The sequence below is a fragment of the Chanos chanos genome, chromosome 4, assembly GCF_902362185.1.
Source record: "Chanos chanos chromosome 4, fChaCha1.1, whole genome shotgun sequence".
Classification (NCBI taxonomy): Eukaryota; Metazoa; Chordata; class Actinopteri; order Gonorynchiformes; family Chanidae; genus Chanos; species Chanos chanos.
The window spans coordinates 50,666,036-50,685,258 of NC_044498.1; the positions used below are offsets into that span (position 1 = coordinate 50,666,036).

The window sequence follows — 19,223 nt, forward strand, 5'->3', positions numbered from 1 at the left end:
CCCTTTTCCCGAGGTCTGAGGAAATGATCGAAGCAAACAGAAGCGGACAGAAGCTGTGTTATTCTGGAGACAGAATAACACCACTATTACAGCATCTTCATTAGACTCCTGCTCAGGTCACCTAATACAAACAAATGAGCTTAGATCACATGACCCGGGCACAGCTTCCTGGTCCTGCCTGACTGATGCTATTGAGCCTAATCTAATCATTCTGTCCTTCTGTCAGGCCACACTCATTCATCTTCAAAAAACACGGAAGCGCTGTGCTCTGCTACCATAAAAACATAAAAGTGCATAACAGAATATGAATACGCACATACACACACACACACATCTCAAAAATTTGAGTGGGGAGTTATAAAGCTCAGATAAATCCATAGGTTTTGGGGTATTTTTTTTATATTACACACATGGCCCTGGGATTGGTTATAGTAACAACGTCATCCTGATAAACACTGTTTTGTCTCTTCACAGACAGGCCTGTAAGAGTGGAGCCCAGTGGGTTTGTGCAGCTAAAGCTACAGCAGCAGCAGCAGGGCTGAGCAGGTAAACAAGGCAACACAAACAGAAGAGGGGGGGGGGGGGGGGGGGGGGGTGGCGGAGCATGTGTGTGAGCGTGTGTGTGTGTGTGAGCGTGTGTGTGTGTGTGAGCGTGTGTGTGTGTGTGTGTGAGCGTGTGTGTGTGTGTGAGCGTGTGTGTGTGTGTGAGCGTGTGTGTGTGTGGGCTCTTTGATACACTGTTTTGCAGGCTGTCAGAAGCCGACTCACTGGCCCACGGCCCGTTGTTTGGGAGTTTGGGGGGGGGGGGGGGTTGGGGGTATATGAAGATGGCAGAGGGTGGCAGGCTGCCTGCTGATCTCGCTCATCAGGTCACTCAAACCCAGCTCTGGCTCCGCGGCTTCTCCTCAATGCCACTGACAGCCTGTCAAACAGTCCCACCCTTCCGGAAACATCCGTCAGTCTGACCGGCGGGGCCCCGAGCCCCCGGGACCTCCCTGGTCCGCTCATGTGTGCGCATCAGCTGTCAGGCGTGCTCCCCCGCCTCAGACAGGGAGAGGGGAGAGGTGAGAGGGAACGGGAGTTGGGGGGGGGGGGGGGTGCGGCAGTGAACCAGACCAGGCCGGCTGAGGGACGGACGCAGGCAGGGCGGGGAGGGCCTCGGCCGGGCCCAAAGGCTCCTCAGAGTCTCTGCCTGGCAAAACTCGCACTCAACGGTGTTAGCTGCTCTATTTCAGCAGTAAGCACCACACTGAAACACTGAAACACTGAAACACTGAAACAGGCCAACAGAGGAACCAGGCTGCTGCCGCACAGGGGGAACGGGAAAAAACCCGAACTCTCCGTCAGAATTTTTAAGAGGACTGCTCTATATCTACTTTGCCAAAAATGGAAAAATGTTTATAAAACACACACACACACACACACACACGTATGAATGTGTATGTATAAAACAGTGATAACGTAATAGCGGGAACTTAATAAGAGTAGGTTTACCTGGAGCATTCCATAGCCCTGGTCTTCGATGGTCCCCTCACAGGTGATGTGGAGTCTGGTCAGTTCTGTATGTGAGCTGTGAGGTTTAAAAAAACCACATTCAGTCAAAATTAAAAATGTCAAAAAGGAACTGCTCTGAAAAGATAAATCTATAGCATAAAATGATTCAAAATTGACATTCAACACAAACTTCCAGTCCTTTATCATAACCACACTGTCGTTATCTTAAATCAGTCACAGAACGAAGGGGTGACAAGAGAGAAAATGTTATGGAAAAATGCTGTTTTCAGCAACATCTGCAGAGGAACAGAACTCAGGATATCAGAGGTGAGGAAGGCGTGTATTTACCTATGTTAAAAAAAAAAACAAAAAAAAAAACAACCTATATATTTTAATTCAAAAAGGTCTGAAGATATATTTAAGCCCAAAGCTTAGATGAAGTCCATTGTGCAAACTAAAACCCTCTGAAAGTTCTTAAGTCAGTTACAGAGCTTGTAGCTGATGGGCTGATAAGCCACACCCCCATTAAGTGACTCCGCCCACTCGGATGCGGTAGCCTTGGGGGGCTCGTGCGACGTTTTCCTAATATTCGCCAGTCTACTCCAAAGGAATTTTTTTTTCTTCCCTTCGCTAAACTGTAATTCAAATGCTGATTTACCGGAATTAATATGGAATGGGCTGGAACTCTGATCTAAATCAAAGTCAAACTGAAACCGTTTCACTGTGAGTCATCTAAACGCTACGCTAAAGCCAAAGGGACAGGGCTTTTAGCGTGACGTAAGAGCGTTTCCATCGCTCTTTCACTTCCTGCCCCTTCACTTCAGCAGCCAAGGCAGGGCCAGCTCCGCGAGGCAATTGGCTGGAATGACTACACAGCGCCAAACCTCATTTATCAAATCCCAGGCAGTCTGAAGGAATGATCGTTCTCCGTGAAGTCTACATAAAGGGCCCTATAGTGCCCCGACACACTTTACTTTAACTGGACGTGAGATCTGAGAATGAATTGTATAAATAACAGCAAACGCAGCAATAACATATATTGATTTGCGGCTGCCAATGCTGCTCTGTTCCATGTTAATGTAAGTGAGTGCGTGGATGTACCTTTCCCAGGATAGAAAACTGCTCAGACTTTGCCTTGTGAACGTCACCAAACCCGTGGGCTCTGTGTGAGAAACATGGCATGAACAGTATAAAGACTGAAAATGAAACAAAACCAGCAAAAATTCAATTCAATTCAATTCAATTCAAAGTCAGTTCTCGTTGATGAATTTGAGCTTCTGACAGCAAACGTTTTGTGAGGCTTACTGGACTCAGTCACCCGTCTGAAGTAACACAGAAGAGTTTTCAGCTTCTCGATCTTTCGAGGAGAGGAACCTTCAAACAATCTGAGAGAAATAAAAGACACAGAGAAAACCCCCCAAAAAAACAAATCAGTGAAAGACAACAGCTATGGGTCAGCCCTTTGTATTTTATTGGCCCCAGTGTATTAATGCAGTAAATCCACAGGGTTTGTAATGGCCGGAGAGTTCTAAGCAATAACGTAATTCATTCTAATCCATGCCAAACCCTAATCTTCCATTCTGTCTCTTCTAAAATCAAGTTGAGATAACTGACAGTTTCTTTTCTCTCCATGCCAAGTTGGACTGAACTTCAGCTGGACGGCGGGTGTTTGGGATTCACTCCCTGCAGACGCATGACCGAAGTCAGGACCAGACCTGGACGTTTTCTCTCTCAGGCTTCCTTTACCCAGCGACGCCCCCGTGTCACAACACTAATGACACGGCCCCGGGGCCCCGGGCCTTTAACACAGCGCTCGTCCACCGCATCACAAAGACCCACAAAGACGTAAGGAAACGCTGCCTCTTTCCCTAAAGGACCATTAAGAAACTGCAGCCCTCACCCCCCCCCCCCCCGGCTTTTAAAAAGCTCCAAAACAGCTGAGCTGAAGTGGCTACCAGTGCACCCACTCACACAGACCCTTCCATTTACCACTGCGCTGTCTTCAAGCTAATCATGAGCTTGCATTCATCTGCAGTCCCAGGCAACTTACAAGGCTTGGCGGGATAAAAGAAAAAAAAAAAAAAAAAGAAAAGAAAGAAAGAAAGAAAAAGAGAGAGAGAGACAGAGAAAAAAAGAGAAAAACTCTGGGGGAACAAATGAAATGACAAAAGGAAAGCTGATGTACTAAAAGCCCTTCAGGGAAAAAGAGAGAGAGCTCGTTTATTAAAGTCGATTCCTGCGTGTCATTCTCTTTTTTTTTCTATTTCTCCCTCCCCTCCACTCGTTGCTCTCTCTCTCTCTCTCTCAGTTGGTGGAGCAAATTTTTTTATATACTGAAGCCCTGAAGGCAGTCAGTCTCTGGCATGAGATAGCCAGCAGCTTCAGAAAGAGCTTTTTAGTATAAAAAAGAAACTGGTGCCCTTTGGGAATGGTGAATAAATAATTATATAAAGATATAAATAATAAAAAACACAAATGAAACAGGTCCCTAGTTTTCTATTAGACCACGTGAGAGTCCTTGGAATGGGAGTCGATGAAATTCGCTGACAATCAAGTTGGCCGCTTGTAAAAGCCTTGGGAAAGAAACAGTCCCTTGAATTGTTATTTATGAACGCAAGTCATCAATACTATTCAATGTAAATAGAAATATCAATAGACTGTAATTCATTTCATTTTGAATTAGAATATAAAAACACCGTCACTTACTAACGCTACATAACTTCTAGTGACGTGTGATTAAAAATAAATATACGTGTTCGTCAAAGAAACAGTCTCTGTTTCTCACGCACGCACGCACGCTCGCACCTCAGTGAGAACTCAATACCAGCGATTCAAGTAGCTTGAGTCAGACTAAAAAAAAAAAAATGTGAGAAATTTATCAAAGGAGATAATGACATTTCTCCTCAAGTCTCCATAGCTGATTTAAGGAAGTCCCTCAGTTTTTCATTAAAAAATAAAAAATAAAAAAACTTGCTTCGGCACTCATATTCTCCGGCAGAAGTAAATGCATCTTTGGGAGCCAGTCCATTTGTCACTTTGGGGTGGGCTGATCTCGACAGCTCTGCCAAACAAGCAATCTGTAAATTGCCGTGTGCTTGATTGCAGTGCGGCAAGAGCCGATAAGTAAACTGATGGACAGTCACTCAATTAGAGTGGGCTGCGGCATAACGACCAGGCCTGCTCTTTTGTTTTTGTTTTTTTTTTTTCTCCTGTCTTGCTTGCTCCTCAGAAATGCTAAAACCAATTTTGTGCAGGCTGGTTTGGCTGGCTGCAGCCCCAGGGCAGGAGAGGATGCTGATGCGCTGGTTCCCAGTCCCCTTGGCCGGTGCTTTAGTCATGTGCCTGACCGGTCTGCTTTAACGCTCGTATCTCTCCTTCTCTCAGAGTCCGAAAGCACTTAGGCTATCTCTCACCAGCCTCAGGGACACGCCACCGAAAAACCGCACTTCCCATAAAGCACGCTGTGACAAACTGTGCTATTTTAACCATGTCTGTGATATTACACATCTGTATCAAAAGGTAGACACTGAGAGACCAACAGTCAGATAAAGACTGACCAATCACCTGACAGGCACACAGGCAGATGAACAACCATACTGACAGACAGACATACAATAGACAGACAGACAGAGAGAAACATACAGACAGGTAGAGTTGTAGAGACAGACAGACAGATAGATAGATAGATAGATAGATAGATAGAGATGGATGTAACACAGACTGAGGAGTCGGTGTAAATATGGAAAGTGAATGTGTTTATTTGTGTGAGAAGAGACAGGGAAACATCTGCTGACGGACACTGAGACACAGCCTGTCCACTGAGCCCTGCTGACGGACACTGAGACAGCCTGTCCACTGAGTCCCACTGACGGACACTGAGACAGCCTGTCCACTGAGTCCCACTGACGGACACTGAGACAGCCTGTCCACTGAGTCTCACTGACAGACACTGAGACAGCCTGTCCACTGAGTCTCACTGACGGACACAGAGACAGCCTGTCCACTGAGTCTCACTGACGGACACAGAGACAGCCTGTCCACTGAGTCTCACTGACGGACACTGAGACAGCCTGTCCACTGAGCCCTGCTGACGGACACTGAGACAGCCTGTCCACTGAGTCTCACTGACAGACACTGAGACAGCCTGTCCACTGAGTCCCACTGACGGACACTGAGACAGCCTGTCCACTGAGTCCCACTGACGGACACTGAGACAGCCTGTCCACTGAGTCCCACTGACGGACACTGAGACAGCCTGTCCACTGAGTCTCACTGACAGACACTGAGACAGCCTGTCCACTGAGTCTCACTGACGGACACAGAGACAGCCTGTCCACTGAGTCTCACTGACGGACACTGAGACAGCCTGTCCACTGAGTCTCACAGACGGACACTGAGACAGCCTGGCCACGGAGTCTCACTGACGGACACAGAGACAGCCTGTCCATTGAGCCCCACTGACGGACACTGAGACAGCCTGTCCACTGAGTCTCACTGACGGACACTGAGACAGCCTGTCCACTGAGTCTCACTGACGGACATTGAGACAGCCTGTCCACTGAGCCCTGCTGTGTGAGAGTATGACTGGCACAACACTGAGGTTGACCCTACGTTTTTCAAAGTGCACACCACAGGCCCAGAAAGAGTTGGGTATTCGATTAAAAACTCTCCTGGACATTGTCCAATGGCCTTTATCAAAACTGTGTGGGCCATGTGTGAGCACTGCTGGAATCCAATCCTAATCTTGTTTTCAGTCTGAATAAACTCAATCTCTGTCTCAAATTCATTTTGGATAAAATTCTGTTACAGACCAACCTCTCCCCAAACATATTCACCCTGCACCTGGACTCAGGTCAAAGAAAAAATCTCAAGACATCCAACTGGGAAAAAGAAAAAAAAAAACTGAAACTGTATTCAAGTATGAGTAATAATCTTTGATCTCGTCATGCATGCCACGCAGTCTTAATGACACAATACAAATCTCTACAAACTCCCATCACACAAGAGCTTTAAACCCACGTTCCCGTAAAACAAAAGCACGTTTCCAGCGGGTGTTTCCGCGCTCCTCGGTGCTGCTGGAATCAGGCAGGTGATGGACAGACGTGATCTTTTGGTCAGTCAGTCCAAAGTGACGCCCATTCGCTTTAACTAACCTGCACTCTGAGGGCAGCTTTGGACACGGGACACGGTTACACAAAGAACTAAAAGGAAGAACTCAGTTCCCACAATCTTCCACACGGGCAAATCCATCCGTTTGAACGCTAACGGGACATCCGCTACAGCTAGCAATGCAAAAAGAAGCCTTGTGAGGAGCGTAATAATTCATATTATCATACGTTATCTAGTACGTTAATACTCTACAGACATGTATGTGTGACGGATAGATGTGACAGCATAGTGCTACTCCAGAGGGAGAGGACAATGGGATCAAAACACGTTTATGACGATATCAGGAGACGTTTGCTGAGCGTTAGTGCCCTCTTATGGAAATCAGTAACAGTTACTTTAACGCTCGAATGCATTAGCTAATTACTCCCTGTTCGATTACAGCTCATTAACCAGTCTAAGAGGACTGGCATGCAGAAAAAAAGAAAAAAGAAAAAAAGAGAAAAAAAAGTAAAGTTTCAATTTGCATGTACAGAGTTTCCAGTCAAGATTCTTTTTTTTTTTTTTTTTTTTACTGAGACTGCCCGGGCTTCAGTTCTAAAGGCACATTCTCTGAGGGTACAGAGGCACTTTACTAAGCTTTATTAAGGACATAAGGACAGGTCTATATAGTCTTCTTTAAGCGGGACACATCTTACGAGCCAAGCGGCCACAGTAACCAAAGACCCATAAAAAAAAAGCAGACTGAAACGAAGCCACTGTAATGTTGAATTATCTCATGAGACGAGATTGCATTAGGTTCCCGCTCTTATGGGAGCAGATCAGCGGCCTCCTCTGTAATGAGGTGCAATGAGATGGGGACTCAGGCTAAACCAGAGTGAGATCAATACACAGTGTGAATGAATGTGGAACAAGAGCCAGGCACGCATCTGGTCTGACACAGGTGTTGTGTTATTTATTTAAAAATACATGAATAAATAAATAAACAAAAGAAAGGCAGGAAGGGCGAGGGCGGGTGAGGTACCTGTAGAAGTTGATCTCGGGGTAGTTGGAATACTCGGACTTGCGTGAGTTGCGTCGCGGGAACGTGCAGAAGAAAGCGTTGGCCAGCAGACAGGAGATCTGCTCCTGAGACATGGTCAGAGACTGATTCATCTTCAGCTTTAGCAGAGGGATGGGCTACACCAACCACAGCCAGGGGACCCAACGGGCAGAGAGAGAGAAAGGGGGGGGGTCAGAGGTAATCAGTTTAGCAGCTGACCAAACTGTGGAGGTAGAATTACATTAAGTAAATGGGCATGAGTAATTAAGGGTGCTCTAATGGATCCCCTCAGCAGCAGCAGCAGCACGGCCGTCCACAGCCATCCATCTCCACCGACCGCGTTTAACTCCTCTCTTAAGACCAATGTGGACGACCGTGATCAATACAAACATTAATAACATGGACGAGCAGACAGCACTGCCCAGCAAAACAGACACAGCGGATTTTTCTGCCCCCCACAGATGAGAGGAGCTGCTCGTGCTACGCTGCACTCTTACTGTGGGTTTACACAAAGAGGAAAATGTGAAAATAAAGGCCTCTGTTTTCATTGACTCTCAATTTCAGTGAGGGCCACTGTGATTACCACAGCACAATTCTTTCCAGCTTTGTTTAAAACATTTTTTAAAGAAAACCCTAAATTGAATTCAGTTCACTAGTGAACAGCAGTGGTTTGTGTTTAAGTATACAGTGCTGGTAGTGTGGTGGTGAGCACTACCACTGGGGTCAGTGTGAGGAGGTCAGGAAAGGGGGGTGATGGGGGGGGTTAGACAGGAGGGTGAGGGGGCTCGTTAATCTCTGCCCCAGTCTGCACATGGTCAGTACAAGCAGACACATCCAGCAGAGAGCTGGTGGCAACCCTATTGATCTGAGAAAAGCTGCCCAACTTTCAGTCTTATGAGATCAGAGCTCTGCCAAAACATGGACAGGTTAAAATGAACTTATTCTTCAATATCTCCTCACCCTTTCTCCCAGGGGTCGACAGCCTTCCAGCTGAGCGCCAAACTTCAAGAAATCTGTTTGAGTAAATGTACGCGCGCGTGTGTGTGTGTGTGTGTGTGAGAGTGTGTATGTGTGTCCGTTCTTTGATGTGTGTAAAACAAAATCCACCAAGCCCTGGGTTCTCTGACTTAATTCATAAACATTTTATTTTTAGTATCATTAATGACCTAAGTGTGTTTAAGTAGAGACGAACTCTATTCCTGTCCTCTGAATGGAGTCGACTTCCCAGTAAAGAAGCTGGGGGGTGAACCAGTCAGGTGTGAGGGGTGGAGACACCTGGTAGGAAAACTGCTCTGACGTTAGCTTTCTTTTTTCTACCCATCACACACAAGGAACCCCAAACCGAAAAACTGACAGGAAAAATCTGTTCTTCAGAAAAAATTGGTTGAGATTGAGAGAAATGTAAATCTGTGTGAGTGTGTGTGTGTGTGTGCACGCTATGTGTGTGTGTGTATGTCTGTGTGTGTGTGCGTGTGTGTGTGTGTGTGTGTGTGCTGTGTGTAGAAAAATCTGAGTGTGAATTCCAGTATTCGTCCAGTCTGCTCTGTGTTAGCTGTGTCTGCTAAGAGAGCACAGGACAGTGTAGGAGTTAATAGACATCTTCTACTGGCCTCTCCCAACTCTCTCTCTCTCTCTCTAATAAGGCTGACTGCTCTACACATGTGTCCAGTGGCCTTAGACAGCACTGCCCTTCAAGCTGGATCACAGAAACAGAAAAACACACACCCTTCTCAGGCCACTCCATCACCCCCCTGGACACCTGTCGCACTCTGAGATCCAGAGTCAAAGACACACAGATGGTTTCTTTTGACAGGTATCTGTAATATGCACGGCTTCAGTAACTTCTAGAAGTGTTTCAAACACTCTGCAAGGGTTAAGTCGCTTATGTCAACAACCCCAATGTCGCATTCGCTCATATCACGTTTGTTTGCGTCGACCGTGTTTTGCTTATAAACGCGGTTCGTATTTGGCTGATCATTAAAAAAAATAAAAGCCCTTGTTTGTGAATCACAGTCAGATCACCTCTGTATAAAAATCTTCATAAACATCTGTTTTGAGTTTTCCTTGTGCTGCGTAGCACTGTGAGGTAGACAAGCTTACGTGGGTACAGATGTTGGGGGCACTCAGTGCTAACTTCACCATCTCCGGCAGAAGGACGTCAAACAGGTGTTTGATTTCGCAGTGCTCCAGACCCTGGAACACAACAAATGATGAGGAGAAGAGAGTTAGCAGGCTAATCGAGTCAAACGTTTATTTTCTCGTCTCCAGACAGGCCCAGCCAGCGCTGTCCAGATGACGCGATGAAAGTTCAACTCGACACACATCACTCAGGTAGCGCCGGAATGAAAACACAAACGAAAGCGTCAAATTATCTTGAGGTAACGTTAATTGTTCGTTCAGAAGATTCAGAAGTCGTAATTCAATAAAACAAGCTCAATTTAGCACAAACGAAGAGAAGGAGAAAAGCATGATCTAAATTTCTGGATTAATAAGGCATTTCACGGCTCTCGTTTTCTTGTTTCAGAATCACCTGAGGATGGAGACAGGCTGTCAGGACACAAAGCCGTCTGTCTCAAACGAGACACCAGCGCCCAGCTGTCTGCACGTCAGCCGAGGTTCCACTCCTCATACCGCGTGTCAGAGCCACACAAAACCAATGCATGTCAAACTGTCAATATGACGCCAGCCAATGAAACCAATGCATGTCAAACTGTCAATATGACGCCAGCCAATGAAACCAACGCATGTCAAACTGTCAATATGACGCCAGCCAATGAACTTAGCTTATTTGCATCCCGGTGCTACTGCTCTTCACATACAAAGCAGGACTCTAACTCTGACTCTGACTCTAACTCTGATTCTAGAGTCTTTTTTCTGTGACTCTTTCTGTGATTGTTCCGTGTGCTTTTGTCTATCGACACATGGAGACCTACTGTATATTTGGAACTCCCTTTGGTACTGTCATGGCTTATAACCATCTTTTTCTTAAACTTCATTTTGCAATTACTTCAATCACATTTCCACCATCTGAGTCTGTCCAGAAGTAAAACAGAAATGATTTCGTGATGAAAACACCAAACCAAACCCACATCTTGATCTGCTGCGGTTGTGATAGCAATAAGAACAAACAAACAAACAAACAAAAGCATCTCACAGGCAATAACTCAGAACTATGGTGTTTCATATCTAGAAATGAAAGGGTGAAAATGATTTCTTTCTCAGGAAGCAGAGGTTACAAAACTCTAACCGTTCAATATTCCCTAGGGTCCTCACCATCACTTCACAAAAAAAAGCAAAAGAAAGAGAGAGGCATCCAAATTGCTTGCTCTTGGCTCTCAACACCGCTAAAATATATCTAACCACCAACACCATGCGTCATTGGCCAGGCACACAGAACTGCTTAACAGCATCCCCTCAAACGCCGGAGATACCCAAACTCAACTCGCTTGCTCAGCAAAGCTCTGGGACTTCTCTTCAAATAGAATAAATATGTCGCTGTTTTATCGGGCTGGAGATTTACTGCGGGCTTATTTACGGACGTATTGGCTCCGGTCGGTGCGGTGATCGGTCATCGGCCCATTTCGTCAAGGTTACCGGGCGGGCTCCGCTGATTAAATGGGATTCCTGGAACAGATGCAAATGATCGGCGAGCTAAAGGCAGGCCGAGGGGGTGCCTCTGATCTGAGAGAGAGAGAGAGAGAGAGAGAGAGAGAGAGACAGCCAAAAATAAAAAAAAACTTGGCTGACAGTTTAGGCGAGGAACATTTATATAGGCGGAAAGGAGGCCTGACTAAACGCTGTCATAAGTAATGAGGCGTCTGACATCATAAAGCACTCCTCAGGGCCTAATGAATGTGCCCCGCTGACAGCCTCTCACGCCCATACGCTGAGGTAGCAGGAGCAGGTCTTTCTAAATCAACCCCTGCCTCCTCCTCCTCCTCCTCCTCTTCCTCCTCCCTTCTCTGTCTCAGTTCATCCCATCTTTTTTAAAAGAGAGCTGAGAATCGTGTAAACCGACACGCCGCAACCACACGACACGCAGTCAAGCAAAATAATCCCGAGAGAAGGGACAGGTCGTCACCATGGGGGGGTTAAAATTTTAAATCATATTGTGATGAGATCATTTTCTTCCTGAAGTTACCACACACTGAAAACATGACAACAGTTGCAATTACAAGTGTCTTTCAAATATTCTCCAATGTAACAAACATATAAGGAATGTAGTTCTTTACACAATGGATTTCACAGTTTTTTAATGAAATTAGTTTGATTTAATTACAGCATGGTCGGATATGACTGCAGTTTGTGAAATATGCTCATTATGAATGAGGCAGATGGACTGGTCTCATCGGTCTGACAGAACAATAATAAAGTCCAAGGACATGGGGGGGGGGGGACCTGAACCCAAAACTGGGGGAGAAATGGATGTCCCAGGAGACGTGTACGGGACGTGTGGTTTCAGAAAACACAGCGTTTCTGGGAATTTCTGCCTCTTTCCCCGGAGCAGAGGACACGACTTTAGAATCACAAAGGTCTCTTCTCGCCGTGTGTTTCCCAAACACGCGGCCAGTGTGAGAGTGTGTGTGTGTGTGTGTGTGTGTGTGTCTGGCAGGGGTAGGCAGACTATAGCTTTACTTGGCAACTCCTCCTGACATTTATCAGGGTCTTCCTCGCTGACACTTTCATTTCAGGAGAAGCTCGAAGACTATTTTCAGGACAAGCTCTAATTTGTATTAACCCCCCCCCCCCCCCCAACCCAGCATCTCACCTGTCAATCAAACGCCCTGAAAATTTTCACCTTGTGACAATTATCCTGGTGGACGTTTGTAATTAAGTTATGTTTCTGAGATTTGGGAGAGTTGACTGCCATTTTCAAGCATGACATCCTGTGTAAATCTCCCAGGCTGAGTTAACCCCACCCACAGACTGACATGGAGGCCGGTAATCAAAGTGCATGTGAGACCTGTAGGTTTGTGGTTTACCTGTCTGCACTGTGTGTGTGTGTGTATGTGTCTGTTATCAACTGTAGCCATGATTACACTACAATTACATCAGCACTGACTACTGTTTGTCTGCATGAATCTACTGACTAGCGCAGAGACAGAAATGTTGCTGATTTTTTTTTTCCATGTCACTCAAACAGCGACATTTAATTGTATTAGGTTTAGATTAAGGTAACAGTGCCATCTGTTGATGAAAAATGGAAATGCTACGGCTGTAAAAGTGCATCATTCCACATATGCGTTTAGACCTGAAAAAGCACGAACCTGCTTTTCCAGTGACCTCAGTGTAAGTTCTCAGTGTAAGTTCTCAGTGTAACTAAACTGCATGGAGGGTGAAGTATAACTCCATATCTGCCCCTGGAGGGTAAAGTATAAATCACACACTCCATATCTGCCCCTATGTCCACTCTTACTGCAACCACCACGGATATGCAATTAGAGAGCGAAAGAAAATCTTTACTGAGAATGGATGGACAACTGAGAGAGAGAGACGGAGAGAAAAAGATAAAGAGATAAAGAGAGAGAGAGAGAGAGAGAGAGAGAGAGAGGAGATGACTATTTAATCCTGAGTGGGCAGTTTGAGGGCCGGGCTGGGCCATGCTTGCTTCGTTAGAGAAGACGGCACTTTGCTAATGGCTTTGATGAGGTCCCTTATAGACTGAAGGGCAGAGTGTTATTTCACTGGATTGAGCTGTGAAATGACGTAGGCAGCGACCGCGCCCCTCAGTTCCTGACTCCATCCTCAGAAAATAATCCACGGAGAAGACGGCCCCTGCCGCTAGTTCTCTGCTGGATTAATGAGGACTACCTGTCAGGGCCAAAGCAGATGACATCTGATTTTCAGTCTAAGATACGAGGTGGTTTAAAACCCGGTGTTTTCTCTGGCGTATGGGTAGCTAATAGAGAAAGTGTCCTGGCTGATGTGTCAGTGACTCTGTTGTTGACAGATGAGACAGAGAGAAAGCCTCAGTTAGAAAGCCTGCTCAGTGTAAAGCAGGTAGAGAGGCTTCGTCTGTCAGAGCCTGGTCGAGGGATGGCCTCTCTTCTCTACAGGCACACAGCCAAAGACTGGTCCGTTCTGCACTAGACCAGTAAAACTCAGAGGAGCAGGATGACAGTGTTACACGGCCCAGTCTTAGAACAAAGCTTCAGTCAATCATCACTTGCGTTGCACCTTGCTCATTTCACTGTCACCTGGACGTGAGATGAAAAACAAACTTTTTTCCCCCCCCAAACGTGAAAATCACGTGTAAACTCCGAATCGGACATCTAACGAAGACACGCCTCTAGTTCCACACGCCGCGCCGCTCCGCTCGTTCAGAGGAAGACGAACGAAAGAGTCATAAAATACCGCTTCATCTCGGGGTAACGGCACGAGGATCTTTTGCATCCTTAAACGGTTCTCCTCCGGGGAAAGGGAGGCCACGCCGTCCCAGGCTAGGAGCGGGCCATCTGTTGATCGCGCCTCGGTACGGTAAGCAGGCGAACGCGGCAGCCCCTCTTCCCAGGTTTATCGGCGCCAGCTGCTCTTCGTCATGCCGCGTGCCCACCTCCGGCTTAATTGGATGACGGCGGATGCCAGGCGGCGCCTCGGGGACCGGGCGCCAGAAGGGGCAGACGCAGGCCGGCGGCTGCGTATCCAAGCGGCATCCGGTCTTGCTCCGTTACCGTGACACACCCCCGCGCCGCGCCTTTTCCTCTGACGCTTAATGAAAGCCAATCAGGTTTTCAGAGCGCTCGCGTACAACATTAGTCACAGCCTTTAGCCGCGCGGCAGAAGCGAAAAGCGCCAGCGATCTGCACAGAGACGCCCGCCTGTCCCTCAGTGACATCGTACTGAGCATGCTCAGACCTGTTCGATATTTTGGAAATACGTTTTCTGACACGAACGACTTTGCCAGGGCCACACGAGAGACATGAGGCTGGAATAACATAACACAAAATGCCACAGTTTACCTGAACCGGTCACATCAAGTCTGAAACCCATGTGACTGAGTTATGAATACCCAAGGCAATCAGTCAACAGAAAAGTCAAAAGCTTTAGAGTGGAGCATTTTCCTTGTTTCAAATAGCATTCTCTCTCCTCAGTGAGCAACAAGTGCTTAATAAATCTCCGCCAAACATAATGCAATAGCATTTAACGGGATTACTCATCACAGAGTCCTTTGGGCACGGCAGGAATTGCATTTGTTATTTTATAATTCAATTTCCAAAGACGACATCACCGTATGCAAATGAACCATCTGCATGTATTACAGCCGAGGCTGTTTGAGTCCCGTCCAAATGGCAGGGTCTGCGAGACCTTCTGTTCTCTCACCGCCACAACAGGGACGGCAGCCCCACCTTAAAGCCGACTCTACAGCATCTTACACTTAACACTGATCTTTTTCACAAAAAAAACGATAATCGAGAATGCTTCACTTACGTCTGTGCACAGGACATTCAGAGCGGTGAAATCCCATCTCTTTGCGTGGGCAGTGTTGTAACTCAAGATCGCATCCTGCGAGGGAAAACATGGTTACATTTTTCTGAATCAGATATTTAAAGTTTGTCTTCTCTGCAGTTGGAAAAGTTAAAAAACACACACACACACACACACACACAGAGACTCCTGGCTAATGTATTTGGTTCACCTGTGCTAAAATAGAGCCCACATAAGGACGATTCTGCCACCTGCTGGTGGTTTCTGTAATAACGTTCTACACGGACTGCGTTTAGTCTTGCTGTAAATGCCTCTGAGCTGAGCAGGCATTTGAGTCGATATAATCAGATGTTCTGAGAGGAAGATAAGAGTTTACTCTGACTCAGATGTGCATGTTTTAACAGCACAAGCCTCTGAGTCATAGCCTTAAGCACTCGTCCTCTCCATTGCCAAAAGAGGACCTGTAAGGGTCATGCCCACGCTGGAGAGGAACGAGGATTGGGTCAGACTTACCCTGACGTCCAGGGAGCTTTTACAGCTACTTTTTAAAGCCGTGCAGATCAGCTCCCAGCGGCTCTGCACTCCACCCCCGTCCTGAGAGAAGAGCACACAGAGAACAGTCTGTCAGAGGTGAAGAGCGTGAAAGCACACACAGCACACACAGTTTACTGCAGCAGTGAGGAGAGAGACAGCCACACAGCTAAACCGATCCAGGTCTCTCGCTCCCGACACCTTCTCTCACGCTCTCTATCAAACCCATTCAAAACGTTTGGTTTTTTTTTTTACAAATAACATGAACCATCGATGTGGAAAACTTCACTTCCTCTATCAAACCCATTCAAAACAGTTTTAAAAAAAAAAAACACACACAAACAAACAAATGCTGGTAAACCACTGGTGTGCATGGAGCAAAATATCCATTTCAGAAGCAAACTAAAAAAAGCGAGAAAAAAAAAAAGGTAGTTTAAAAATGTAATCAGGCGAATACATTTTTTAAAGATAGGATCGATCCAAACAGCTTATTTTGAGTAACGTGAAAATGATGAATGATATTTTGGCCCGACATCCTCAGAATTAAATGCAGAGAAAAGACTGAAAAAAAGACTGTATTTTGGCACTGAGGCAAAAAGTGAAAAAATGCCGCTTTTTGTGGATGAACTCAGTCAGCAAAAATAGGAAAGGCAAAGCGGTGACATAAGATTAACTTTGGGTTTTAAGAAGCAAATCTATCTGAATCCTTCATTCAAAAACATTAAACTTAACTCCTTCTCCAATGCTAACGCTTAAGACAGGCTATCAAGGAAATACACATACTTTTGGATGGATCTAAACTGACTTGAGTAAAAATATAGAGATATCTGAGAAAGACGTGTGTTTGTAGGTTCTGTGAAAACATACACATGTATTTAGACCTTCTCATTCTTGATACAGAATCACCTCACAGAATATTTTTTTTAATCTCCAAATACACTCAAGAAGGGGCGAGAGTGCTTACCTCATTCTCCACAGGAAAGAGGTTCTTCTCTGAGCAAGGCATCTTGACAGACACATCATCCCAGGTGTCTCTGAATTTATTTGGGTACGGGACGGGAACCTCTCCTTCTTTAAGCAGATCTGTCTGCACAGTCACACAGACATCTCACACTGAATGGATGAATCATTACATAACGGCATATATTTTATTATCTTATAAAAAAAACCCTCCTATCATCAGTGTATGGATGAGAACAGATGGTATTAAATCTGGAAGACAGCCTGTTTCAGTCTGGACCAAAAAAAACCCCCCACTGTTCTTAAGGAAATAGTGACGGGGGATCTGGCTGAGGTTAAAACAGACTGTCACTCACAGCATTACAGACGTGGTCGGCGGTGGGGGACATTTGAATGTGATAAAGATGACGACATGTTGAAACAAACTGCTGTGCTAACTTATTTTATTTTATTTCTAAAGTAGACTTTTACAGTATGATCACTCCTATAACAATGACAGGGACATCAGTGGAATGAAGGGGGGGGGGGGGGGGGTGTGCTTAAAAAAACACAAGTGTGTCAAACAACCCTGTCCTAATGTGAAGCCTTCCTCTTGAATCGCGTTCACTGTGAGCCTATCGTGTCTGACAACTCCATGGCCAAATGAGAGCCAGGAACTCCTCCGTGTGGGGCCAGGATGGTGGGTGAGGCTGAAGCAGTGTGAGGTCTGACTAAAACCAAACCTGACAGCGTGTCCCACGGGCCCCGGCTCCAGACGCGGCCGAGAAAAGCCCCCGCTTACCCTAATCAGGACTTTATGACTGTCTGTTGCCCTCAAGCGCGGTAGGGACTGGCCACACTGTGGCATCCTTCTCAACTCTTCGATGGGCGTCCCCAGCCACTTCCTGTCCCTCAGATCCGCCGGCATCTGCGGACTGCACGCAAAAAAAACACCACCACACAAATCAGAAAGGAAAACTGAAGGAAAAAAGCGCGGAGGGGCAAAGCAGGATCGTCGTACGTTTACGTCACGTAAGCAGACCGCTAGTTCAAAAACAAACAAAACTTCACTTTGTCTGTCAAAGCCACTGAAAAAAAGTGTGCAAGGAAACAGATGAAGACTAAACCGCTGGTGCGTGTATGAAGTGAACTACCTCATTCATTCAGTAGAGCATTTATCAGTACTGACTGTTTATTATATTTTTCCCCATTTTCGATTGCCCGGTCTGATCAGTCTCTCTGCAAAACAGCTTTCGCCTCTCTCCTGTGCAAAGCGAATCACTCACTCTTCCACACTACAGGCTGTGTAATATTAACAAGCCACACAAGGTATTTGCAGGACTGTGCTGTCCTCTTGACTCTAACTGCTACCGTACAGATGACTGACTATGAGTGAGCTCTGCCGATTGAGAGGGGGCGAGAAGGACCCAGGCCGACGTCTGTCAGCCAAGAGACCGAGAGCGCTCCACTTCTGTGGCCTTACGACCTCACACAGTCAGGGCTCGAATTCAAACTCTACATCCCAGACCCAAGATGCTTCTTTATCTGCTTGTTTTACTGTGTTCATTTTCAAGAGCCACTCAAAAAAAAAAAACCCCACAAAACAAAGCAGTTCTTGCACGATATGTGTAGGATGTACAAACACTCAATGTTTGTTAAAGCTATTTAGCAAAAAAAAAAAAAAAACCTCTAAGTAATTTCAATTCTCATACTGTCGAACCTCGCTGAGATTTCTAACCCGAATTTAAAGAAGGACAAGTACCAAAATGCCCTCATTCCTAACTGACTACGAAATGACTAGCCTTGAAACGACATAAACAGCAGCTGATTTAACACTTCTCCTTTAATGCTCAATACTACTTAACGATTTGATGAGAGGCGAAGCAACCTGTTGTTATTAGGAAACGTCAGTACCTCAGTGTGAGTGGAGAATCAGTGTGATCTTCCTTCACAGTGTCTGTACGCACGTCTGAACCAGTACTGGAGTTTGGTTTCGCAGGCTCCTCAGTTTCCATATCTGTTATCTCAGTTTTATCGCTGCACTCGTCCATAGTTAAGGTGTCTGGGTCTGTGGAAGGCTGGGACTCCAGAGCGGAGCCCGTCAGTCTACAGGTAACGGGGCCTTCTCCAGGGTCACCGAACGCGGCGCCCGGGCAGGCCGGACTGTCCGGACTCAGCATCTGGACGTCCTGGTCCGAGACGACGGGGTCGGGATTGAGACTCAGACGGAGGCTGGCTTTGGTTTTCTCTGCGGGTGGGTTCGGCTTGCCCGGCCCGGCGTCTGGCGAGTTTGCTTCGACCTGTTGCTCTCCGGCGGAGAGGCTACCCTGAACGCCAGCGTTATCGCTGACGTGGCTGTCGGACAGATTGGGCCTGTGCGGGCTGCCTGAGCTCCTGTCCAAAACCGGGAAGGCAGGCGCGGCCTGGACCGTGTCCTGAATCCTGTCATCTCCCTCCTTATGATTTTTGGTGAAAGTCAAGTGGCTCTCATCGTGTTTTGTAGTAGATTTATTTTCTTCCTTTGGAGTGGGCTGACCCAGCTGGAGGAGATTATTTCTACTGTCTTGTACTTTGATCTCAGCACTGGCATGGCTGTGAAGAAAGAGAAAAGAAGAAGAAGAAGAAAAAAACCTAACTTCAGCAATACAAGGGCAACTTTCTAAGATGACGTATAAATGACTCCTTT

The 19,223-nt window shown here is 46.3% G+C and overlaps 1 protein-coding gene across 1 annotated transcript in view; it reads right to left on the reverse strand.

Moving 5' to 3' along the window:
• parga (poly (ADP-ribose) glycohydrolase a) overlaps positions 1 to 19,223 on the reverse strand; it is a 32,242-nt gene that overhangs the window by 12,408 nt on the left and 611 nt on the right. The window contains exons 3-12 of the mRNA XM_030771073.1: positions 18,452 to 19,129; positions 17,340 to 17,472; positions 16,563 to 16,685; positions 15,581 to 15,661; positions 15,071 to 15,145; positions 9,743 to 9,835; positions 7,625 to 7,779; positions 2,800 to 2,879; positions 2,596 to 2,656; positions 1,495 to 1,570 (exon numbers count right to left, since the gene is read on the reverse strand). Coding sequence (XP_030626933.1) covers positions 1,495 to 1,570; positions 2,596 to 2,656; positions 2,800 to 2,879; positions 7,625 to 7,779; positions 9,743 to 9,835; positions 15,071 to 15,145; positions 15,581 to 15,661; positions 16,563 to 16,685; positions 17,340 to 17,472; positions 18,452 to 19,129 — 1,555 coding nt within the window. The remainder of the gene's footprint in view (positions 1 to 1,494; positions 1,571 to 2,595; positions 2,657 to 2,799; positions 2,880 to 7,624; positions 7,780 to 9,742; positions 9,836 to 15,070; positions 15,146 to 15,580; positions 15,662 to 16,562; positions 16,686 to 17,339; positions 17,473 to 18,451; positions 19,130 to 19,223) is intronic.